Below are 25865 nucleotides of genomic sequence, written 5' to 3'. Positions count from 1 at the left end.
CGCAGCAATCGACCTTATGCCACACAGCTGATTAGTTTTCAGAGCTGCCACTGGCATATCATTAGCATTTTTCTTTGCAATGCTGAAGAGTTTTGCTACGATTCATTTTGTTGAATTGCGCGGTTCAAATGAATTTGTAGAATTCCCACCAGCTATGTCATTTCTGCTTTGAATTTTGCTTGTCAGGTTCAGCTGTGGATGATGCGCCAGATGAATACTGCGGCAAGTCTCAATTCGAGAGCGAAGGCCACCCTGGTTCTCGGTCAGCTCTGAGTCTTGTACGCTGTCGGAGCAGCTGGCCGCGATCAGGGAGAAGAGCATGTTGATCCTCAAGGCTACATCACCAAGTACAACGCTCCTAACGATGTCCCTGAGGAATCGACCGAGGGCTCGTCCGATAATGAAGGTAAAAGCTCTCCGAAGAAATCTAAGAAGCAGAAATAGTTCTCCTAATCTCGTGACCTATCCCACTCTTTTGTGGTCCCCCTCTTGCAAAGATCAGAGAACATGCTGTTGTCCCCTCCTAGCTATTCGCTTGACATGAAAAAGATCAACTTATTGTTAGGCACTTGCTATTCGTGTATCGAATTGTTGTTATCTGATGATATGTGTAGGGGATGTTTGGCCATTCGTATACCACTCATTTGTTAGATGCTTTGCTTTGAAGAGTATACATGAGTTCCAGCACAATAGTTCTTTGCTGTTAATTAATTGCCCATGTCCGGGAAGGCATCAACAACTTGTTTGAAATCCAACAACCAACATGTCCTGACAACAGTCAAAATTTCTGTTTCAGAAAAAATATAATACTATTTTATTTTTGTGTTTTTTCATTTCTTCTATCACGTAACACCATCCGCAAATATCTTCCTTAGAAAGCAAATATGTTCTTCTCTCTGTATGTTTTTCATCACATTTCGTGTTTGCTATTTGACAGGTGCCTGCTTTTTGTTCGGTAAAGTCAATTTTGCCTATTATTTATGTGTGTCTGCTTTTATTTCTTTCTTCTTTTTGAGTCTGTTTTTCTTTTTCTTGCATGCATTTTTGGATGTTGTGTGTGTACACACAAATACTCTACAATATGTGCGTAAATTAAACCAGAATGCAAATATTTCACTATTATGTGTTTATTCTTTCATATTATAAAGAGTGTAATTTCTCCGCAAGTTTTTCTATCATTTGTTTTATGTTTTTTTATATTTTTTAAGGGTAATACTCATGCCGCTAATTCATTCTTTATTACAAAACATCATTTTCCAATTTTGTGCGTGTGTAAGTATACACACAAGTACTATATAATGTGTGTAAATTACATTAGAATGCAAAATCGCACTATTATATACTTATTCTTGGCATATTATAAAAAGTGCAATTTTTGTGCAAGTTTTTGTCACTTTTTTTTTGTATTTTCTTTATGTGTGTCCAAGCAAAGCATACACATATGATGATGATTATATAGTGCTTCACATGTATAGCATGTGTGCATACACAAATAATCTGTTCTAGCATGTATGCATGCACAAAGAACCTTGAATCGCAAAGAAAAATCGTAATATCAGCTGATTAGTGTTTTTTGGGTGAGAATCAGCCATGCATTTTTTTAAGAAGAAGCCATGGTCATTTGATGGGCTTTGATACTTGTAGTACTTTCTCTCTGTTGGGCTTGGATGAGCTGGGTATTGAAAATGACTGAAACGATATAAGCTTTCAGTCAAATCAGAACAAGTAATATCTATGTTCATGTAATGGGGTTTAACAGAGTTGAAGCGGAGTCCAATTTTCGGAGTGTAGCGAATTACTGTCAAGGCCAAGAACAATGGCGGGATGCGGAATCAGCTATTTTTGCGGAGTGCACAGATTCAGCTAGATTAGTAGGAAAGGTCATCTTTAAGCATGTTCTTCGTGACGCAAATTGTGTTGCTCATGATCTAGGTAAATTCAGTTTTTGTAATAAATGTGATAGTAGTTGGTCTGATGAACCCCTTGGTTTCTTAATTAGCCATCTAGTGAACGGTGTAATGTTTGTTTAATTTGATAAAGCTAGCCATGATGCCCCCCCTCCCCCCACCCACACACACGCACAAAGAAAAGAAGAGGTAACATATTTGTGTTGTTCGTCGGATGTCAATCCAATGGTTCCGAGTAAAGTGGTTGAAATAGATAAAACTTTCATGCACATGAAACATAGGTGCTCTCAATTAATTTGCATGCAGGAAGGAAAGGATCATCGCCTCCTTAATTACCAGCGTTGTGTAAGTGCACAGGCACATCCCGACGGATCCGCCGCCACCTCCGTCCCTGCTTTCTCGGTGGAGCTCTTCGATGCCTCCATCCCGTCGACGGTCGATTTGATGTGTTGATTCCTCAGCCAACAGAAAACAAACGTACTAGTATGCACGTAATTTTGGCGACAAGTAATTTGGGATGGAGGGAGTACTAAAGAGGATCAATGTGCCTACGAGTTTGACTCGGACAAGGCAAGGGAGGAGCGAGCCGCTCCACTGAAACGAACTGCCGACTGTAGCATAGTGGCCGGTTTTCTTCCTAGTGTTTTTTTCAATCGATTTATATATTTTATTTTTAAAAATAAGAAAATATACTTTTTAAAAGTAAATATCTTTTTGAAAATTCAAAAACATTTTAATAAACACGATTTTTTTCAAAAGTCTTGTGAACATTTTTTGAATTTGAGATTTTTTTGAATTATGGTTTTTAAAATATAAACATTTTTTGAAAGTTATGGAAAATTTTGTAAAAGTAAAATAAAAGTTTTAAATCCAAAAATTCTTGGAAATTTCGTGAACATTTTTTCAAAAATTTAAAACATTTTTATATTTTTTTTGAAATTTTTATGAATATTTTTCAAAAAGTAGGTTTTTTTATTGTACACTTTGATTGTACAGAGTCATACACTAGAAAATGCCAAGTTGTTAAACCATACGCTTTACAGATTTCTAAGATTATAAACACCCCCCCACCCCCCCACACACAGACAAGTTACCCAAGTGTCGTAAATTAATTTATGAAGACATAGAATTTTTTTCCCTACATGTAATGAAAGCTTGCTTAATATGTTAAGTTTTATTACTTCGAAAAAGGAAATAATTCTCGTTACAGATTATAATTTTAAATTTAACATTGTCTTTATTTGTCAAAGCTAGAAGTTAGAATTGTATAGACAATATTAAAAAAAGTATAAAAATAACACTGTAATTAGTTATATAAAAAATATAAGAGTTTAGTATAAATATTATTATTTTAGCTCGGTTGGGATCCTCGTTTTTATTTTAAACCTAAAGACAGCTTCATAACACGACCCCACGACACTCTCCTAAGTTGGGTTGTTCCTGATCATTAGATCTTCCTTGCCTTTTTTAACTTCTTATTTTTTACAAATTTAATTCATTCACACGATCAGAAGAACCCTAACCCACAATCCGCAGCCGCAAAATTGACCATAATCCTCGCGGGTAAGATTCCCCTATTCGACCGACAATATGGACACCTCAAAAAACGGGGGCGAAAGAAGCACCAGAATTATGAAGGAGAGTTTGTCGAATTACTCACTGATGCCGAGAAGGAGGGCGATCTATGATGGGGCTACCGAACTCGCAGAGCTCGTGCACCATTTCCTTTCGGCACTGACAATACTGCCCCACAAGCACATCCCGCTAATTAATAGTGCACATTTCCGTCTCGAGTTGCTAGAGCCGGGCATTGCGATTGTCCTGAAATAAGTACTGCAATTTTGCTTAAAGCACCGTCCTTCGCAGCAGGAGTAAGAGCGCGAGGAGATTCGAGTGTAGATCCACTCCAGAATAGTTAAGTCGTCCTCCACTCACCCATGATCATTAAATTTAGTGATGCGGCGCAAACATCCATGTGGCCGTGCAGACCAAATTGCCCGAGGTGGATGATGAAGAGATGACGCCAATGATAGTAGTTATACGTCATGAAGTCAAGAAACATCCTTTTCAAAAAAAATAAAGTCAAGAAACATGGGAATAAATGGAGATACATTTGTGACTGTGTAGTTAATGGAGGCAAAGCAAGTAGAGTAGCAGAGTTAAGATGATTGCGTTTAGTAGACGTGAGATTTGGAGGAGGAGGATGGCCCGAGAGGCCCTAGGAGAGTGTGGTCGTAGGCGGCTTAGTTTGCCATGGGATATAAAACCTATGTATATAACTGAAAGTACGCTCTCTGTTTTTGTATATTGATTTTAGTACAAAGGGTACATATAGCGCTCCACTTCACGAATTACATGCCAATCGTGCACACAAGTCGTGCATCATGGCTTACAGTAGTGGGCCAAGACCGAGTCTGAGTTAACTAAACATGATAGAGTGATGACACTGAAAGTATATGTTTCTAATAGTGCCAAGCACAACAGGGCATGCATGTTCTAATTGCTATTTTTTTTTCTCCCCGTGGGATGATGTCTTCAATGATACTACAGAAGTAAGTGAAGGACAAAATGATGAGTGATGTGCGTTGTGGCCACCACCTAGATTACATTCCCTGTTAGTGTTCCACTCGGGTGGTTGGTTTCAGCCTGGATTCGTGTTAGATTTTGCGTCACTGAAAGGCGTGTTGATTTTATGCTGCCTCATAGCCCATTAATTTCAGAACAGAACTGCCTCTGATTGCATCAGTATTTTGCTTCAGTTATCTGTTTCAGAATCCTACTTAGGTTGCCTTTTTCCCTGTAAGGCGTGGCGATTAACCTTATGCCACATAGGAGTAGCTGGTTAGTTTTCAGAATTGCACTAGCATAGCATTAGCATTCTGCTTTGCAGCTGAATAGTTTTGCTACAAATAATTCTTTTTGTTGAATTGCACGATACAAATGAATTTGTAGATTCCCCATCGGTTTCGGCATTTCTGCTTTGAATATTCTTGTCAGGTGCAGCTGCGGACGATCAACCAGATGAACGCTGCGGCAAGTCTAGAACTGAGAGCCAAGGCCACCCTGGTTCTCGGAGGGGAATCGTTGGCAGTCAGCTTTGATTCAGATACGCTGTCGGAGCAGCTGGCTGCAATGGGGGAGAAGAGTATGGCGATCCTCAGCAACTACATCACCAAGCACGGCGTGCCGAGCGATGTCCCTGATGAATCCATTGAGGGCTGACGCTATGATGAGGGTAAAAGCCCTCCGAAGAAATCTAAGAAGCAGAGGTGATCGTCCTAATCTCGTTTTAGTTATCGCACTCTTTTGTAGTCCCCCCTCTTGCAAAGATCAGAGAACATGCTGTTGTCCCCTCCTAGCTATTCCTCTGAGATGAAAAAGATCAACTTATTGTTAGGTACTAGCTGCTTGTGTCTGAAATTGTGCAGGGGATGTTTGGCCATCCGTATGACACTCATTTGTTAGATGTTTTGCTTTGAGGAGTATATATGAGTTCCAGCACAAGAGTTCTTTGCTGTTAATTAATTGTTCATGTGCGGCAAGGCATCAACAACTTGGTTGAAATCAAACAAGCAAAAGGTCCTGACAGCAGTCCAAATTTCTGTTACAGAAAAATTAATATACTCTGTTTTAGTGTATCTTCTGGACATTAACCATTAATCATGTTTTTTAGTTTCCTTGACCATGAAAAAGGGAGTGTTAAAACTATATATGTATCCAGTCGTGTCAAAATTCCTGTTGCTCACTTAGTTAGCCCGTAGAAACATTTTTGCTATTCCGGTGACGGTGACCGCGACACTGAACGATTGAACAAAATACACTTCTGTTCTGTTTCGAACACAATACGGAAACTCATGACGGACATGCATCTATCGGTCAGTAGTACATACAGCAGCAGCACAACAGCACAGGTTACTCGCGATATCAATCTAAAACGTCTTATATTTGTTTACAGAGGGAGTATGAATAAACATGATGTAGGAGTGGTACATGCCAAGTGTTTTGCTGGTTTTGCATGGCAATGGCATCATACAATATCAAACTCCTCATTGTCATCCTCGTCTTCAGTCGGGCCGTATTTCAGGACCAAAACAACCGGAACCGTGTGCACCAGGAAGAAGGCGAGCTCGAACCACGGCCCGAAGTTGATGAAGTTGCAGACGTTGACCCACACGAAGAACGCCAACGCGATGCCCTGCAAAAACCATCATCCGAACGAGAGGTTTCAACTAAAACCATGACAAAAATTATGAAACGGAGGAGGTATCACGCAATCTCATCCCGGCAAGGAAGGAGCGGAACCGTCAAGCGGTCAGAATCACGTACCATCATGGTGTAGGCGCATAGAAGCTTCCAGATGGAGCCGCCGCCGCCGCTTTCTTGACGACGGAGTTCTTCGGAGTTGCTCGGCAGGTGTCCACGACATTTAGGCCTTCCACCTCCATGCAGCATTCCTCCGTAGGGCATTTGCCCATTGCACATAGGAGTCTGGCCTGTATCTCAGTCCCGGTATGGCTGACCATTGCCTTGGTAAGCTGCTATTGCCTTACCAACTAGTTAATCAGGTACAAGCCGTTCCTTGGACAGATTTTTAGGGCGTGTTTCGTTGCTTGCATTAGGCCCAGCCAGATCTGTGCACACGGTTTTCGGTCTGTTTAGTTGGCTAGGCCGCATAAAAAAACTGGGCCACACGAACTTCAAAGTAGGCCTCAGCCTGGCTTTGGAGGAACGACCAATCGGCCTTTTTTGCGAGCCAGGCTCGCTCGAGCCACACGTGGCGAGCGCCTGCACGCCTTGGGACGCGAGGGAGACGACGCGACTACTCTTAACTCCCCACGCCCTCTCCCGTCACCTCCATCGCCAGTTCACACCCACTCCCTCTCTCTCACCTCACCGCCCGTTCGGTTTCTTCGATGGCCACGCCACCGTCTCGCCACGCCCCACCCACTCCGGTCATCGCCTGCAGCAATCCCATCCAAGAGAGGTGGGTTGCCGGCCTCTCCGTGGCCGGAGTAGATCTGGCGGCGGCACTGTGCGCTCCCTCCCCTTTCTGCACCAGGCCGCCGCCCCGGGCCAATGCAGTGCCGGCGCCAGTCGCTCCGGCTCCGTCACCGGAGCCGGTGGTCCTCTCCATCGGCTCGAACATCGCGGGGATCCAATACCCGCCGGCGCCGTCCTTTGCAGGCCCCTCTTATGGGGGTATTTTTACCCCCATAAGAGAGTTTTCTCCTCTCCGTCCAGTGCAAGGGAGAGGAGCTCGAGGACGTTGGCATCATCTTCGAGCCAGCACAGGCCGAGGTGCACGGCCGCGGCCCTGGGAATGGCCGGGTCCTCTTCATCGGCGGCGGCAGCACCCCTCTTCCCGCCGGGGTTTTCACCACGGCCGGCGTACGCTACACCGCCAACCCCCACTGTAAGCTCTCAAATCCCCCTCTGCTTCTTAGTTAGGGTTCTTAGGGTAGATCATAGTGTGCTAGATTAGATTGTGGCCCGTACATTTGACCCGATTCGACCCGATACGACTGGATTCTACTAGATTCGACCGGATTCGATGATAATCCACTGTTTTGGGGATGAACAAGCATGCATGCTTACTTTGTTCATCCCACATGCCTAGATTGTTCGCACTGTAGTGGTAGTTTGCATCGTTTTAGTGCCACATTGTTACTTTCTACTGCCAAATTGTTAGTTTGTAGTGGCCACATTGTGTGTTCTTGATGCTACCACTAGTGTATATGTTACTGTTGTAAGTGGTTACTGATGTTGTTCATGCTACTCTTTTGCTGCTGTTGTCGATGCTACTATTCTTGCAGCTGTGATTATGTTGCTCTTGTTGCTAGGGTACGTGAGTGCATGTGGCATGCAAGTAGGACATAACTGAATGCCAAAAATAGTGTGCAAGTAGGACATGTGAGAGGTGGCTTCATCTGATCAGTGTTAGCACTGGTAACTGTAACCACTGATAACTGTAACCACTGATCAGAGTAGCACTGATAATCTGTTAGTACTTAGTAGTGATCATTGTAAGCTGTGTTCAGTGAGCATACATCATGTTCTACTTGTTAGCTTTGATCATGTGTCATATGTGTTGCTAATTGATGGCCATCTTGCTGACAAGATAATAAGGACGGAGTGGGACAGAGCCGACGGTGGTGCGCAGGTCGTCGCTGGCGCAGAGGGGGCGGAGGACCTCATCCCCACCAACCGGTGGCTGACAAGGGTGGTTCTCCCTGGCAAGATGGAGTTCATGAGGATGCCGCTGGACGCTGGCAGGAGGCCGAGGACGGGGCACAAAGAGGGTGCACGGGAACCTATGAGGTTCTATGTGTAGATCGCTGACCAGGAGGACATCGCGATGGTCATCATCCCACGGCGGTTCAGGCCGGTGATGAAGCAATGGCTGGTCAGCGGCCCTCCTCACATCGTCAGCCTCTCTGTCAACAAGTGGTGCGAGTTTTGGTCCAGGTGCAGATGTTCAAGGGGCACATGGTGCTGGGGCGTGGCTGAGAGTACTTCTGCGGCCGGCACAAGATTGTCCCCGGCGACCTTGTCGTCTTCAAGCTCTTCGACCTGGGGCTCAAGGTGCAGATCTGCAATGCCAATAGCTCCAACATCTGCACCGTCTGGTGCACGAGGCACAACTGCCTCGGCGACATCACTCATGCCCTCTAGTTCGTCTGTCTAGTCTGAACCATGCCTAGTACTCTGAACTTAAGTAGTGTAGGTTTGAACTGAAGCCCGACCGTCTCTTTTGCTGTGAACATGTCCATATTTTGCCTAGGAAGCAGCACCCTGGGGTCCAGCAGGGGCATGGGATGTCCTGCTGTTTTAAAATTTATGCCTAGTAGCTTATGATCTGCCTGTTCTTTGCTTGTTCTTGTTGTTTTTGTGTTGCTGTTAATCATAGTGTGTTGTGTGCTGTCAAATGGGTGGTAACTCCACCACATTTGAAGGGGATGAGCAGATCAAGTACTTGCACACAACCAAACAGCTATGCTTTGCATCTGCTCACACCTAAAGCACAAACACAGGCAACCAAACAATTTGCAGCCATCTGGGCCTTGATGCAATGCAGGCAACCAATCAACATGTAAATGTTGGTTTTTGGCCTGCATTTGCTCAGCCAGGCCCAGTTAGGACAAGTATGCAAAGTGCCCAAAAACGATGCAGGTAACCAAATGCGTCCTTATTCTGTTCGTCCGCCAGTTGCTGCAGTCCTACAACACGTCCAAGGTTCTGTTATTCTACCAAACTCGTATGTAGCCACGGGTAGCTAGAATCACACTATTTGGCACTGTTCATCACTGCAACTCTACCGCCACCTTGAGGCGTTGCTCTAACCTGGCTATGACACTGTATGCAGGCGTGGTACCGGAATGCGGTGCGTGTTCTGAGCTCTGTAGAGATGATGCTGCCTAACAGAGCAATGCATGCCCATTAAAAGTACTCACCTACCGATGGCAGGGATGAGTTGTACCTCAAACTCTTATACCTTGAAGCCCTGATGGAGATAACTTTCGTGAAGGAATGTATAGGCAAGCGGCAAGCCCTTATGATGATGATCTTTGCCACATATATTTCAACTATGGTTGTAGCTGCCATCTAAAAAATGGCTTAATTTGTCGCCTGTATGGTTTGTCGTTAGATTGAAATCTTCTCGAGTCTTGCTTCAGTACAACCCCCCACTAAATGTATAAATGGCAGTATGGACTTTTCACAAGAACGTATACGCCGTGCCTGTATGGTTTGTCGTTGGATCAAAATCTTCTCGAGTCTTTCTTCTGTACAACACCGCACTAAATGTATAAATGTCAGTATGGACTTTTCAGAAGAACGTATATGCCGTATGTACACCCGACTAGGCCGGCCCATGGAGGTGGCCGCAGTAGTGATGGCACTGGTACCGGTACATATCAAAAATAATAAAATAGAGTGACCTTGCAAGTATTTGGGCTCAGGACTTGTAGGATGTAAAGAAGAGCTGCTAACCAGTCCACCTAAGAAGCGCGGTTGACTAACAAAGAGCGCGCTACTTTAAGAACTAAATAAAACATAGAATTTGGGCAGTTTTTGGATTTTTTTTATATTTTCTTGGAAATAGATTTTTTTAAAGCAAGTAATGTTTGAAAATCCGACAATTGTTTGAACAGCTCGAACAAATTTTGAAAATTCAATGTTTTTGGAAAGAGATGCCTTTTTTACATAAACATATTTGAAAATCCCAAACATTTCCAAAACGTGAAGCTTTCTAATCCCAAACATTTTCTAAAATGCGAAGAAATATAAAATTTATAGAACAAAACTTGTTAGTAGGAATATTTTTCGAAATTCTGAACAAATTCTTAAAAGTGCGAACCTTTTTTAAATTACCAAAAAAAATTTAAGTTTTGAGAAAAAAAGAAAACTTGAACATTTTTTAACAATCTGAACAGTTTACAGAAAACAAGAACATTTTCTTCAATTCTTGTACATTTTTGGAAATTATAAAAAAGTGAAAACACAAATATTTTTCGAAATATTTATTTTTTCAATTGACTATTTTTTGAAATTGTGAACAATTTTTAGAAAAAATCATGCATTTTTTCTGAAATTCCCGAACAGTTTTTGACAACGCGAGTATTTTCCAGTTTTGAGAAAAATTGAACCACGAACATATTCCAAAATTTTGAACAACTTTTAGAGAATACGAACATTTTTTTAAATTCCCATACATTTTCTGCACTAATGATGTTTTTGAAAAGGAACATTTTTAAAAATCCTAAAAAAAAATTTATATTTAATTTTAAATTTTCAAACATATTTCTAAACGAGAAAAATTGGAATGAAAAATAGAAATGAAAAGGAAAATCCAAAAAAGAATTTAAAAGAAACATAAAATTAAAATTAAGAATATAATGGAAAATGTAAAAACCAAAAATAAAATGAAAAAATAAATCAGGTAAAAGAAAAACTACCGGATGGGTAGTTGCTCTGCTACCTGCCAAAATGGGCTGCCCCAAAGCGTTTCTCAGTCGGTCGCGTGGTACGAAACAAGCTCAATCTCCTGCTTTTCTGTTTTTTTTGCTTATTTTTTCTTTTTTCCTTTCTATATTTTGTTTCTCTTTTTTTAATTCATTTTTCTATTTGTGTAATTTTTTGAAACTTGTTACAAATATTAAAATATTGATTGGAATACAAAAATAACAGTTTTAAATTCTGATTTTAAATTATTTGTCACTTTAAATATTTATTAAATTCTTAAAAATCGTTAATTGTTTTCAATTTAATCCCTTTGTATTTATTAGTTTTGTTGAAAATTTTAAATAAAAGTTTTATGTGAATTTTATAATTATGGATGTCTATCATGGGCATGCCCCCCGTACGCCCAAAAGTTGGAGTCATTTCAAGAATGTCCAAAGAAACATCATGTTCGACGTAGGATGTCCGGATAGGCCAAAAGGCTCCATTTGACAGCATGTTGTTTATCGTCAAATAACCCAATTTTTTCATGGGCTTGTAAGAAACATTAATTCAAGGCACCATGCCAAGTTGTTTTGGTTTTCGATAAAATTTGCATTTTCTAGAGTTTTGTGGGTGAAAAATGGCTGATAAATGGCAGGACGTGACGCAAGTTGCATACTTTGTCGAAAATTGCTCAAACCTGCACGGATGCTTGACATGGGCATTCCCACCTGCTGGCAAAATTTTGAGTCATTTCATGCATGTTCAAAAATAGCTCATGTTCAACAGCGGGTGTTCGGGTAGGCCAGAAGGGTCCGTATGAGAGCCCCCTTTTTTGCGTGGTCAAATGACCCCAATTTTTTTTCGTGGGCTTATATGGTCAACTCAAGTCATCATGCCATGTTGTTTTGGGTTTCAGCAAATTTTGCATTTTCTGGAGTTTTCTCGGTGAAAAATGGCGGATAAATGGTGGGACGTGACGCAACATGCATATTGTGTTGATAATCGTTCAAGCCTAGCATGCATGCCTACTATGGGCGTGCCCACCTACTGTAAAAATTAGGGTTTTTTCATGCATGTCCAAAAATAGATCATGTTCAATAGAGGGTGTTCGGGTAGGCCACAAGGGTCCGTATGAGAGCCCATTTTTTGGCATTGTCAAATGACCCTAGTTTTTTCCATTATCTAATATAACCAATCGAAGGCACCACGCGAAATTGTTTGACTTTCCAACAAATTTTGTATTTTCTGGAGTTTTCTCGATGAAAAATTGTCGATAAATGGCTGGATGTGATACAACTTGCATACAGTGTCAGAAATCATTCAAACCTGGCATAGATGCCTACCATGGGCTTGCCCATTTGCTAGAAAAAAGTTGGAGTCACTTCATGGATGTCCAGAAATAGACCATGTTAAATAGGGGGTGTTCGGGTAGGCTAGAAGGATCCTTATGAGAGCCCATTTTTTCGGCACGTTGAAATGACCATTATTTCTTCCATAAGATTATATGACCAATTCAAGGCACCATGCTAAATTATTTGACTTTTCAACATATTTTGCATTTTTTGGAGTTTTCTCAGTGAGAAATGGCCGATAAATATCCGGACGTGACGCAACCCGCATACAGTGTCAAAAATCATTCAAACCTGGCATGGATGCCTACCATGGGCATGCCCACCTGCTAGCAAAAGTGGAAGTCATTTTATGCATGTTAAAAAATAGACCATGTTAAATAAAGGATGTTCGGGTAAGCCAGAAGGGTCCGTATGAGAGCCATTTCTTTTGGCATCGTCAAATGACCCCAGGTTTTTCAACGAGTTTATATGACCAATTCAATGCACCATGCCAATTTTTTGGACTTTTCAATGCTTTTCACATTTTCTGGAGTTTTCTCGGTGAAAATGGCTAGACGTGACGCAACTTGCATATGGTACAGGAAATCGTTCAAACCTGGTATGGATGCCTACCATGGGCATGCCCACCCGCTGGCAAAAGTTCGGGTCATTTCACACATGTTTAAAAATAGACCATGTTAAACTGATGATGTTCGGGTAGCCCAGTTTCTTCGGCATTGTCAAATGACCCCAATTTCTTTCCACCAGTTTATATGACCACCTCAAGACACCATGTCAGTTGTTTGAGTTTTTGACAATTCTTGCATTTTTTTAAGTTTTCTCGGTGAAAAATGGCCGATAAATGGTCAGACATGACACAACGTGCATACGGTGTTGGAAGTCGTTCACACCTGGCATTGATGCTTGTCACGAACATTCTCACCTGGTGGGAAAAGTTGGGGCCATTTCAAATATGTTAAAAACACACCATGTTCAAGGTAGGGTGTCCGGATAGGCTAGGAGGCTACGTTCGAGAGCATGTTTTTTTCCCCGTAATCCATCAAATGGTCCCAATTTTCTCATGGCCTTGTATGACCAATATTTATTAAAATTGAAAACAATATTTGATGACAAGAACGTTTGTTAGTATTCCAAAGAATATTTCAAAATTTCCAACATATTTAAAAAAGAATAAGAAAGTTGAAAAGGATAAATTGAATTAAGAAAAAAATAAAAAACGAGAACAGCAAAATTTAAAAAGGTTAGGCCTTGCCCCAACCAGGCAACGACATTGCTCCCGTCGGGCACCTGTTGGGCCGACCAAAGCGCTCGTGAATTTGAAAGAGCTTCATCTCCTTTTTTGTTCTTTTATAGAGTTTGTAAAAAAAAGTCTACCTATTTGTGAAGTTTTTCTTAATTGTTTTGCATTAATTTATTTTTTAGGATTAAAAAAATGCTACATATTACTGGAGTTTTCCTAATTTTTTTTGCATTAATATTGTAAAAATAGTATGCCTACCTCGCAGATTTTGCACGTTTTTGGCATTTTGTTTTCAGTTTTTCTTTATTTTTCTGTTTCTTTATTCTTCCAGTTTCGTTTTTTATTTCCCATTAATTTGTTTTTCAAGTTTATTTGTTTCTGCTTTATTTTTTCATATATCCAGTTTTTCAAAAAGTTTTTTTTCAATTTTACAAAACCTGTTCATGTTTCCAAAATTTTGTGCGGATATTGAATTTTTTTGAACATTAAATTTATTTTCTTGTTCCAAAATTTGTTCAAAAAATTAAAAAAAGTTCCCATTTTATGAAAAATGTTAGTGTTTTAAAAATTGTTCAGGAAGTTAAGTTTTTTTTGTGTTTTCAAAAAATTATAAAAATTTCAGAAAAAGGTTTGCTTTTAAAAAGAAAGTTTACTACAGTACTTGCTGTTTTAAAAAATTGTTCATTTTTAAAAAAACGTTCATGTGTTCGGAAAATCTTCAAAGTTTAGAAAAAATTTGTGTTTTAAATGAAAATGTTTGCTACTGTACCTCATATTTTGTGAAATTTGTTCGTGTTTCAATAAATATCCGCGTTTCAGAAATGATCAAATTCGAAAAGAAGTTCAAGAGTTTCAAAAAAATGTTCCAATTTAAAATTTTTTCCACAAATTTTCCAAAATTTTCGCATTCTAAGAAATAATCCTTTTTTTTTCAGAAAAATGTTTCGTTTTTGTTTTCACGATTTGGTGCTGTTCTTAGCTTCCTTCAATGTTGCGCTGCCTAAATAGTCACAAGCACTTGTTAGTCATAGTGGCTATCAGCGAGATGTGTCCGCCTGTTCGAATGCCCACCTAACCATACTCTTTTGCGACATATTTCATTGGGCGAACTGGTCATATAACATCCGCCGATGGGCAGGCCCATCGGGGCGTACACAGGCGGCGCGGGCTATGTAGAGATCTCATCCATTGATGTGTTTAGGGGGTTGTACCGAAGACGAAGTGAATCTTCTGTAGTATATGGTAATTCTAAATAATATGAAGGATATCCCGAACAAGTTTCAAAATTTCTAGAAAATATGGCTAAAATTGTTGAAGTTGCTACTTCATTAAAAAAGATTAAGCTCTTGCAGTTTTCCGAGGAAAAACTCATGCTATTTGAACAAGTGTTATACATCAATAATAACAATCAGAAACTTGATCTCACTATAATGTACAACAAGAGTTTTCTAGATGTGTGGTACATGAGTCAAAAGTTTGGGTATAGATGTATGTATAATGTGTAGTTTGCTATGAGAAAACCCATGCAAACCCTTCTTCTCCATTGGGGCTAGCGACTTCACCCTGTCTTCAATGCCTCTATCGCCTTTTGTATCTCCAAGGTCATTGCTGAGTCTACGCTTCCCGACGATATCTTTCGGTGCACCTTCTGTAGGTGTAGCTTGAGTGAGCTACTGCTGAGGCCAGCATTCTTACCACAAATGGGGCATACTTTCATTGCAGGCCTCTTGTGCTGCCACTCCATGGAGGTTCTACCGTGCAGCTTCTTTTCAAGATCCAGCAAGACTTTAGCAAATCCGTCATTGGGGTGCGCACGTCGGTGCACCTTCTTCAGCATGTTCCATGCTTCTAGAAGAGTACAATTTCTAAACAAACATGAAACAAATCAAGTCAATGAAACAAACAAAGTAGTAAACTGAAATTTGAGGCACTATCATTCTTATGAGGTTTCACACATATTCGTATCCCGAGCAAAGCTTGTATTGATTATGTTAAGCATAATTTGGTCATTGATGGTTTTCATCAGTTTCTTAATCGGATATTGATATATAAGACTGTCCATAGTGGGAGTAACTTCAGCAGTAACATAGAGTCCAACTCAGCAAATTTGCTTATGTGGAATGATTTAATGAGGAGGGAGATGAATTGAGTAGCATAGCTAGTTACTCATACTATGGGTAACATCACGCATATCAAGACAAGATGAGTCTATAACCTAATAAATGAGGTGTGTATGACATCACACATATGTTACTCCCCACTATAGAGGTAGTAACATAGACTAGCAAGATATGCATGTTACTAGTCTAAGTTATTCCCCACTATGGGTAGTCTAATCTCTCGTTGGTAACTGGAAACAAAAACATTTATTATGCAGTCTTACTTTCTAAGCATCAGGTAAGCAAGAACAACAGTTGCACTTCGACTTTTTCCTTCAAAACAATGCACTAGAACTTTGCCGCGTAGGTGCTCAACAAAATCAATGAAATCACATGCATCTTGGAAGACATCGGTGATTTCCGCATTTTCATCATCATTTATCTGTAGAAAAGAAACACAAAGTGTCGCAAGGAAAGCAAGAAAATTAGTTCCTTATTATGGCTGAGAAAGCTCTAAAGTGGAGAGTTCAGCCATTTGTTGCATGTAAATGATCTTCCAAAGTTTGTTCACAAAATTGTCATATGTACTTACTGAGAAGTTTCGATAGTCAAAAAGGCAAGGCTTCTGAGATTCCGACTGTCCAATTTCATTCGCACACAAGCACAATACATGGGTGATGCCAAGGTGTCGAAGTGTGTATGTCGACCGAGCAGCTAGAGCACCACCAATATACATGTGATATGTGATCTGAGAAGGACGTTCTGTACTTGCAGCATCAGAAATCAGTGATATCCTCTCAAGAAGGTGCTCAAGACGGACCTGAAAACAGAAATTCATATGCTTAGTTGCTCCAATAGATAGTTTGTCGCCAAACAGGCTAGGTAGAATAGGATCACCTTCAACTCATAAGCATCAACGGCAACACTATTATCTATCCCTTCAAAGAAGCCTGTGTTAAAATTGTTGTCATGACACAATTTTACAACATCAGTCCTGAGCATGTCATTCCATTGTTCTATTTCTTTGTTTAATTCACTGTCTACCTGCAAACATAGTATTGCGTGAATACAACCGGGCAATGGTGCATCTATAAGCATCACAACACAATCATCTTTGACAATGCAACTCATCCTAGCTCGCCTCCTCGACACGATCAAGTCGAGGACTAGGCAATGGGCACCGACGTGCGGAAGGGGTATGGTAGCTTTGCCTCTGGAGCCGGAAGGACAGGCCTCAAACCTTAGGTTGGGTGAGAAAGCAAGGTGTCTATTTATAAATGATGGAGATAACACACCATCAAAGCATTCACACAGAGAAATAGTTATCGAGATACAAACCTATGATATTTATTGTTATTATCTTTATCTAGTGTGTGAATCCTTTATAGATGGTTATTTGGTTTTGTACAACTAATTTGCTAACCTTATGGTATATTATATCATTTCAGCCGAGCATTCAAATAATGCAAAACAAATACTCCCTCTGTAAACTAATATAAGAGCGTTTAGATCACTACTTTAGTAATCTAAACGCTCTTATATTAGTTTACGGAGGGAGTAGATACCAACCAGATTGTCGTGTATAGTCTGTTAAAAATCAATAAGTTTTCCATGAGCACTTCAAAGAAGTTAACCTTGGCATACTTGTTAAATTCCCTGAGCTTCATCGTCAATCGTAGACCACGGGATGCATCGCCATTTGCTTTCCAATTCTTCATCATAAAGCTCTCTCGACAAATAGGAGATGACATGTCAAAACTATCACGGGATAAGGTACGGGAAGGCCTACGCATATGTCGTGGAACTTCGGAATCACTCAGATCTGTATGTGCCTCTACACGACACAATGGTGAATCAGAATGACCTGCATCTTCCTTGTCAGATTCATTTGAACCTTTATACATAAGATTAAAGAAAATTTTCAATAGAGCATCTAGCTTCTGATAAAGTGTGAGCAGGAAAATGTGGAACCGTTGAAGGTCCCTCAGAGCACTACGAAAACCTCCTCGGAAGGAATTAACTATTGCTACCATATCACTCTCAGACAGAGGAGAATGATAGCTATAATCGGATGACATGTCATATTCTTCGGGTCCAGGGGTACCAAGTTTTCCAATGGACACCTCAAATAAGAGGTTCGAAGAATAGTCCAGGTTATTTAGTGTTAGTTCCACCAGTCTTGGATAGCTCTCTTGATCTTTCGTTCGTTTACTGGCGGGTGGTCTTCGTGGTACACCCGAATCAATGGCTACAATATGAAAGCTAGAAATCTCAGGCTCAATTTGATCATAAGAGTCTTCCAAAAGCTCTGAGATATCCGAGCCTACACTGCCGCTTATTGAAACGGATCTTCTCTGCTTCTGTTTTTTAGGGCTTTTGATTATCTCTGGCTTGTAGCGGATGATGGCAGAATCATGAATATCATCCAATGAATCAAGGTTTGCATAAGCTTCTTTGTAGGCAACAAGTAAATTTGCATAGTTTCCACGCCAACCAAGGGGCCGACACCGCAGCCTGTCCTCATTTCTCAGAATGAGGTCCAGGATCAAGATCCTACCTAAAGCTTCGGCAGTTTTTTCAGCAAACTCCGGGGAATCAAATGGTGTTGTGCTCTCTAGTAGAGGGGATCCATGTACATAACTGCAAAACAACATTGGAATTTCTTTCATGTTAACTATGTACCATATTTTTTTGAAAAGAACTATGTACCATATTGTCAGGCACATTACTGGTAACTTGGAGTTAATACTTCATCAGGAATAGACATCGGCTTAGTTCGAGAGCTTCTAGCATCTCAGTGCAAATCATCTCCTGAAGTTCATCACCAACAGCTATTGCTTCATGTCGAGCATTCTCTACTGCATCCTTTATTTGTTGCCATTCACATGAGGAGCTATGAATCACTCTGCCCTGCATTGGTCAAGAGAGTTCACACTATAATAATTATGTGGTTAGCATGAATGCCTACTACAAGAAAGTGAGTACTTACTTGAGGGGTCCTTACGCCAAGCCATTTAGCCAGTTCATATCCAAACCGTTCTGACTGTGTGGCCATCCTTGATGGTGCTATTTTAATGACTGCTGCAGCTTCCTTGGAAGGAACTTCACCATTTTTAGATGTTTTGAATAATGCAATGAATACAACTCCTCCAGAATTTACAGTCACCTGTGCAGAATGGTACAAGCTATTAGAAGGAAACTAGAGCCATGGCTAATAAACTATATTTTCCAGTATGAAGCGGAATCCTTGTGAGAGATATTGATGTTAGCTTTTTGCGGAGGTGTTGTGAGCTTTAGCACAGTTCGCATGATGCTTACTGTATCAGTACATTGTGGTAGGCAGAAAAAGAAAGTAACAAATCTTGACTCGATGACCACTGAGATGAAATTTGATGAGAGAAGTGATATATCTAGGATAATAATCAAGTTTACCAGTTAGAATCTTACCAATAACAGGGAAGACAATTTACAGGAAGATGGATAAGTAAAAAGGAAAATACCAACCTCAAAACTTCTGTTAATATCATCCTCGGTGGGTTCCGAACTTGCAGTAGTATGTTTCGTATGGTGCAATGAAGAAAGAGAGGTCCAACAGAAGTTACTTGACTCTATGTCCATCATAGAAACACTCCCAAGCCTTTCCCAGAGGCTTGTTTTTGGCAAATAATCACATGGGCCGGAGTCGATTACATCGCTACCAGAGTCTACGATTTCTAGCACATCTGGACTGCAATATAGAAAATATACAACATTAATAACTTGGTTGAGAAACTTATCCCATGAAAGGAGCAAATTCATGCCCTTGCTCTATATTGTTTTAACCATATGAATAAAATTAGAGTAACCATCTGGTCAGGTATGTCTACGCTACTTTTACATGATTGTTCATTTGATTTTTGGCGAGTGTTTCAACATAGATAGGGCGTTCACTACATTTATAGTTTTTATCAATTCTCAAGATTACCAAGGAAGCCCGTGCATCTTTCAGCTAATAGGAGGCCGAACATAACATGGTTGGGCAATAGCGGTAACACACGGACCAAGTTCAGAGTGATAGTGATACACACTTGTAGACAGAGAATGACCATCACATCACATCGCATGTTTCATATAACAAAAAGAACCTCTTGAAAGCATGTCACGTTGATCAAAGATAACAGCGGAAGCATAGTCTCAGGGGATAGGCAGCTCGGAACCAAACCACTCACAAATAATAATAATGTAACCAAGCATATCACACAAAAATAAGCCAATTAATTACGTTACCTGATTCATATCTCAACAGGAATCACAAAAAACTAAGATCCTTACGAATTATGGATCAGACATGGTACATACTCCAATTAAGTAATATATCCCACGAGCGACATAACTAATTCTCCTACCTGATTGAGGATTCGATAGCCAAAATGCCCGACTTCGGTTGTGGCGACTGGGATAATGAGGACATCCTCCCGGTGCGCTTCCTCATTGACGCTACCCATTCCTCGAATCCACTCTGCAATAAATCAGATCAATCTGGCTCTTTCCCGCCAAGAACAGGGCCCGGAACCAAAGAAATATTTTTTGGTTGGGGCGACGCACTTACGGAGGAGGATGTGCGGGAGAAGGATTTCGATTCTATTCCCTCTTCCATCTGTACATGAAAATGTGGACAAATGGCAAGTGAAAATCAAGTTCTTCAGATAATATCATCAAGTTTAGCCGGGTCGCGGATTGGTGAAGTTTATGACCAATCAAAGGCAAGGGGTGGGGAAGAAGGGCAAAAATGCTATTCTCCAAGAGAACTTCCGCACGAGTGAACGCGCATGCAGGCCATCCATGTTGTCTCAATTCTTTTCGGCCATCCATGTGAAGGCGCATGCAAGCCATCCATGCTATTTGCCAAGAGGGCATGCATGCGCATTGCCATTTTATTCTCCCTCTCGGATGATGTCTTCAATGATACCCAAGTAAGTCAAGGACAACATGCTGAATGAGGTGTTTTTTCACCCCCGCCTCGTCCGCTTGCATCTTCTTACCGGAAATACGCAACCCTCCTCCCTCTTCTCTGTTATGGATCCAGACTTGGGGATAAGTAATTAGATGGCAGGTAATGTTTTAAATTTTCTTCATGCTTTCCTTTACCGAAAAAGGGTTTCCCCCACTTTATATATAAAGCAACCAGCACCAAGCCAATACAGACGCACCGATACAAACACACGCCACCACAGCGCACACACTCAGGGCAGGATACAAAGATGTTGAAAACAGCAACACAACCCCAAAGGACTCCAAACCAACAACAAAGCATCAATAAGGAGTCGTTGAGGCCCTCATTCATGGACAGACCACTGCAATGAAATGAAGCAGAGCATGATGAAACCATGGGCTCCAAGGCGGCGCCTTCATGAAGGGAGCGACACCGGAGCGCCGCCATCGCTCAATCCAAGGATCAGGTTTTCCCGGGAGCACCACAACGAACAATGAGCACCCGCGATGATGCCTTCAAGAAGGGGACGACACCATAACGCTGTCGCCGCCGGTCTGACAAGTCAGAGTGGGTTTTCACCTCGGCAAACACTCACTGTCACCAATAGAGCTACCGGCAACCGCACCACCACCATCGAATGACACACCCTAGTCACCATGCCGCCCACACGGCCATGGTCACCAGACAGCGCATGAGTCGCGGGCTCCGCCCCCGTGCACCAAGGCCACCACCCTGGCGTCCATGGCACCAACTCCATCTCTGACCGGGGCACGTAGCCGAGACAACAAAAGAGACGGGCGGGAAGGTCCCTCCTTCCCCAACCCTGAACATCCCCAAGTCCACGCCGACTAGAACTAGCCTACACCGCCCCGCCTTGCCCCATCTAGACAAAGGCGAGCTCCCTGGTGGCACACCACGTGCCACCAGAAGGGAGACAAGGACGGCTCTGTGGCCACCCCTGGCGGCAGAGCAGAGCATCCCTCAATGGTGGCCAGATCTAGGAAAAATTCAGCCCTTCGGTGCCCTTATACAACCATTGCATGGGAATGGATAGGAGACCAAGGGCCGCTCATGGACGAGCCGACACCGGAGCGCACCCAGTCGCCGCCGTGAAACGATCCGCCGACTATCATGGACCGCAGGCGACCAAAAGGATCCCAGGTCACCGCAGCCTACCCCACGCATCGGCCCCAAGGGCCTCCGCCGCCACATCGCGTCAGCCCCGCTAACCGCAAGGCCGAAGCGGCAGCATGCACCACCAACAGCTTGCCACACCCGGTCTGGGGCCGTTGCACCGCGCCCAGACCACACAACAGAGCCGCCCACACAGCCAGGATCTGACCGCGCGGGACCAGCACGGCGCACCTCGCCGCCGACCACCGCCCTTCACGCCGCTCCAGATGGCAGCCACCGCCGCCAACTCGAGCCAAAGCCCCGTCGCGCTGCCGCCCGGCTGCCACAGCCCGCGCCGAGCACCCAGATCAGGGGAAGAGGGGAAGCCCCGCGGCCGCCACCGCTGGCTGGGCTTCGCCTGTTAGCATGCTGAGGCGTTGGTGAGGAGGGGAGGAGGATGGGAGATGGTGGTTGAAAGGGGCGGCTAGGGTTACCATCCAGTCGCCCACGGGTGCAACACAGAGGGGTAGGGGGGGGGGGTCCTTCTTTTCATGCTTCACTTTGGAATGACTCATGAGGGAGAGGAAAAATGCTGGAGCCCAGGGATGTGCAGTGGGGTACTCCACTAATTAAACTAAGAGGAAGCAACTAATTTGTCATTGTTTTATTTCCCAGGTTGGTTCTTTGGTGGCTCATGAGAAATCACCATGCGGGCATTGAATTCATTTAGAGTAATCCACCACTTATTCGGCAATTTTTTGTTTTCTCATTTAGATTTTATTACTAAGTGTTACACTCAATATTCAGTTGCTGCTGTTCGTATAAAACCTCAGATATTCTAAGGTCCCAACACTTGATCGTTTCCTAGGGTGTTGATTTTTCTTACCTTCCCATTTCACATGAGAGGTAAGAGTATAAAATAGACCTGAGTCGTTGATCTCATTGATTAGCGGTCTGATTAACTCTTGCCTTCTTACCTCACATGTAAAAAGAAGGGGTAAGAGGGAGTATGCTAAAATTTGCCTAAAACTAATGTCCTAACTGAAGAGTGTGAAACAAAAATTAGCATTCAAACGCAAAGAAGATGATGCAAGTATGTTTAGGCTCCCATGATTAGTAGCTCCAGAATTGGAACTTTGTTTCTTCGTTTATTTAATTTTACTTTTCTACTTTCACTTTTGATATGGTGCTGAAACCCTTTCTCAAGCGTCCTTTCATTTGCATCGGAATGATGATGGAAGGTTTGTGTTCTATATGGTATACATGGCGCAAACTTATGTAGTAAACTGTTATATTTTGATAACCTATTTTATCATACTATAGTCTCCATGAGTATAACTTTTTCTTGTTATGTAGATAGCATAGTTAACCACATAACAATATTGCTAAATGGTCATTATTAGTTATTTATTACACATTAGTAATGTATATCATTGAAACTATTTTGCTTACGCTAAATTTTAATAGTGTGTCGTGCATTTTTAGCCTCCATTTTGCTGGTTATCTACATAACTCTTGTGCTATAGAACTTATCAGATATTCAATATGACTTTGTTCCTTGGTGTTCCCATATCCTTGATGACCCATGCTTGCTAGCTAGTATCCATATCTATATAGAATAGTAGGTATTTTCTTATCTGGACTAGTTGATGGCCTTTGCTACGGTGGATAGTAGACCATGAATGGAATCTTCAAAAAAGAAAACTTCACATTTGTAGTCCCGTGCTTCTGCATGAATGCATCTTTTTGTTATGTCCGGGGGAGTTTCTTAACTGCCATTGTCATTTAATTTTGGGAGAAATTCTATGTTGTCATACCTTTTAGTATATAAAAAAATGGTCCTTTGTACGAACTCTTGGTGCCCTTTTGATGCATATAGTCCCGCTGCCAAATTAGAGTGCATATAGGATTTGTTTAAAGTTAATTCGACTAAGTTTATAGAGATATTTATCAACATTTATAATACCCAATCTTTACCGTTAGATTTATCATGAAATATATATTCATATGATGTATATTTAATAGTATTGTAAATGTTCATATCGTTCTGTACAAATTTGGTCAAAGTGTGCAAAGTTTCACTTTGGAAAAATCTTATATGCACTATAGGAGAGAGCACTATAGTTTAGTTCAGGTTTTTAGTTGCGCTCACTAGAATGATTTTAGGACACTTAGTAGCATCTGTTGGCTCTTGCCACTCGTCGCAGCATAGAATGGGGACATTGGCCCATTATTACAGCCATATGGTTGAAACAGATTGCGTCATGTATCCTGAAATGTCTAAGAAAAAAAAAATACTTGTTTCAAGTTCCCTTCACCTTTTGTTGGCTCGACATGCAGAATTCCAGCTGCACTGTCTGTGCCACTGATTTCTGTTGGAAAGAAAACGAGTGCTTCTGAATGGCGCTTCCGATGTGTAGACGACTAGTTCCTATTTGTTCATCATTCATACAGTCATTATGTCTAAATTTAGCCACTCGCTCCCTCACTCTTGTTGCAACTCCACGCCACTCTCGGCTCCTTATTCTCCTCTCAGCCTGTTAATGGTCGCCATCACAACTCAAGTACTAGTCAGAGATCCATCCATGCAAGCTAAACACGCTCCGGTGTCCGTCTTGCTGGTTCTCTTCGTGCTCTCCGTCGTCCTCACGCTGGTGCCACAGCCGCAGAAATCATTCTTCCGGGCTCGGCCACGGCCACTTCTGATCGACAATGATGGCGGGGGCATTACGGCTCACGCCTCCGGTGGTTGCGACTACTCCGACGGGAAATGGGTGAAGGACGCCACTACCGCGACGCTCTACGGGGAAGACTGCCCGTTCCTCGATCCCGGCTTCCGCTGCGAGCGCAACGGCAGGAACGACTCGTCCTTCCAGCAATGGCGCTGGCAACCCCGCGGCAGCTGCCACCTTCCGAAGTAGGTAGCCATCGCCATTGACATCTCTCATTAGAGAGCAAAATATTTTGTCTTGTCTCTGTCACCTTTCTAAGTACGTTCAAATTCAATAGGTTTAATGCGACGGATATGTTGGAGAGGAGCCGGAACGGCCGAATCGTGTTCGCTGGCGACTCCATCGGCCGTAACCAGTGGGAGTCCATGCTGTGCATGCTCGCCAGCGCGGTGCCGAATGGTTCGAGGATATACGAGCAGTCCGGGAAGCCCCTTAGCCGGCACAAGGGCTACCTCTCCATGATCTTCCTGGACTACAACCTCTCTGTGGAGTACTACCGCGCGCCGATGCTCGTCATGGTCGACCGCATCCTGCCAGTGGCAAGCAACAAAGGTGCAAGCATTACCAGGGGCGCCATCCGGCTCGACGTGCTGCCACGCCACGCCACACGCTGGGCCGGTGCCGATGTGCTCGTGCTCAACACGGGTCACTGGTGGAATGAACACAAGACCATCAAATCGTACGTGATTAGTTAACTAATCAGGATGCTAGCTACCGCATTGCATTGCTATGACCGTGATTAATTGACTAGAGCTGCATTGATCCATACTTTCAGAGGAAATTATTTCATGGTGGGAGATCGGTTCAACATGACAATGGACATCAAGGAAGCGTTCCGGTTATCCCTGCAGACGGTGAAAGATTGGGCGCTAAGAAGTCCACGACTCTCCACGAGCGGCTACCTCTTCTTCAGGAGCTATTCTCCATCACACTACGACAACGGAACGTGGGACACTGGGGGCTCATGCGCGGACCAACAGGACCCGCTGGTGATGACCACTGGCGAGAGCGACCAAGAGTATTCATGGATCAACACGATGATCTCGAGCACGGCACGACGCACGAGTAGACAACAGATGAACAATAGGGTGGTGTTCTTGAACATAACGCACATGACAGGGCTGAGAAGGGACGGTCATCCGTCGCGACACCGAGAGCCCGGGACGCCGCCGGATGCCCCAGAGGATTGCAGCCACTGGTGCCTGCCAGGTGTGCCGGACGCGTGGAACCAGGTGATGTACGGGCACCTCGTGTCTACGGGATATGGCATGAGGTCGGTCAAAAAGTAATCAGCAGCTCATCTCGCACCAATTCTACATGCCTGCAGACACGAACTTCACACCCACGTTGCATAATTCATGAAATGCAGAATTAGCAGAGATTTAGATAGGGTACAGAGCAGGAGCATGGTGTATCACAAAAGCATAAAGATGTATGTAACGTGTTCGACTCTGGCACATAGGTAGGCAGCAGGACCCCGGTGTATTTTTTTTAGAGAAAAGGCCGG

At 42.5% G+C, this 25865-nt stretch overlaps 2 protein-coding genes across 2 annotated transcripts; one reads left to right on the top strand and one right to left on the bottom strand.

The window, feature by feature from the left end:
• Positions 1–15000: 15000 nt before the first annotated feature.
• LOC109736539 (dual specificity protein phosphatase PHS1-like) lies at positions 15001–20177 on the bottom strand. Its single transcript, XM_020295756.1, has 10 exons — positions 20130–20177; positions 19927–20039; positions 19046–19268; positions 18531–18707; positions 18291–18451; positions 17176–18181; positions 16439–16585; positions 16134–16361; positions 15826–15983; positions 15001–15307 (listed from the first exon to the last, which is right to left on the bottom strand). The coding sequence occupies exons 1-10, from the start codon at positions 20175–20177 to the stop codon at positions 15001–15003; spliced, it is 2568 nt and encodes an 855-aa protein (XP_020151345.1).
• Positions 20178–24211: 4034 nt separating this feature from the next.
• On the top strand, positions 24212–25647 carry LOC109736550 (protein trichome birefringence-like 8). Its single transcript, XM_040396304.1, has 3 exons — positions 24212–24543; positions 24636–25037; positions 25134–25647. Exons 1-3 carry the CDS (start codon positions 24212–24214, stop codon positions 25645–25647), a joined length of 1248 nt encoding a protein of 415 aa, XP_040252238.1.
• The last annotated feature ends 218 nt before the right edge of the window (positions 25648–25865 follow it).

Source organism: Aegilops tauschii, chromosome 7, assembly GCF_002575655.3.
Source record: "Aegilops tauschii subsp. strangulata cultivar AL8/78 chromosome 7, Aet v6.0, whole genome shotgun sequence".
NCBI lineage: Eukaryota > Viridiplantae > Streptophyta > Magnoliopsida > Poales > Poaceae > Aegilops > Aegilops tauschii.
Note: the sequence above shows the minus strand (reverse complement) of the source record. Positions and strands in the feature narration are given on the sequence as shown.

Bases quoted from the DNA above. Each gene is read 5' to 3' on its own strand.
- LOC109736539 (XM_020295756.1), bottom strand. From the start codon at position 20,177: ATGGAAGAGGGAATAGAATCGAAATCCTTCTCCCGCACATCCTCCTCC. The intron at 20,040-20,129 runs GTAAGTGCGTCG...GATTTATTGCAG, and splicing joins TCTCCCGCACATCCTCCTCC to AGTGGATTCGAGGAATGGGT. The intron at 15,984-16,133 runs GTAAGTACATAT...TCTTTTCTACAG, and splicing joins TTGACTATCGAAACTTCTCA to ATAAATGATGATGAAAATGC.
- LOC109736550 (XM_040396304.1), top strand. From the start codon at position 24,212: ATGCAAGCTAAACACGCTCCGGTGTCCGTCTTGCTGGTTCTCTTCGTG. The intron at 24,544-24,635 runs GTAGGTAGCCAT...CAAATTCAATAG, and splicing joins GGCAGCTGCCACCTTCCGAA to GTTTAATGCGACGGATATGT. The intron at 25,038-25,133 runs GTACGTGATTAG...CCATACTTTCAG, and splicing joins GAACACAAGACCATCAAATC to AGGAAATTATTTCATGGTGG.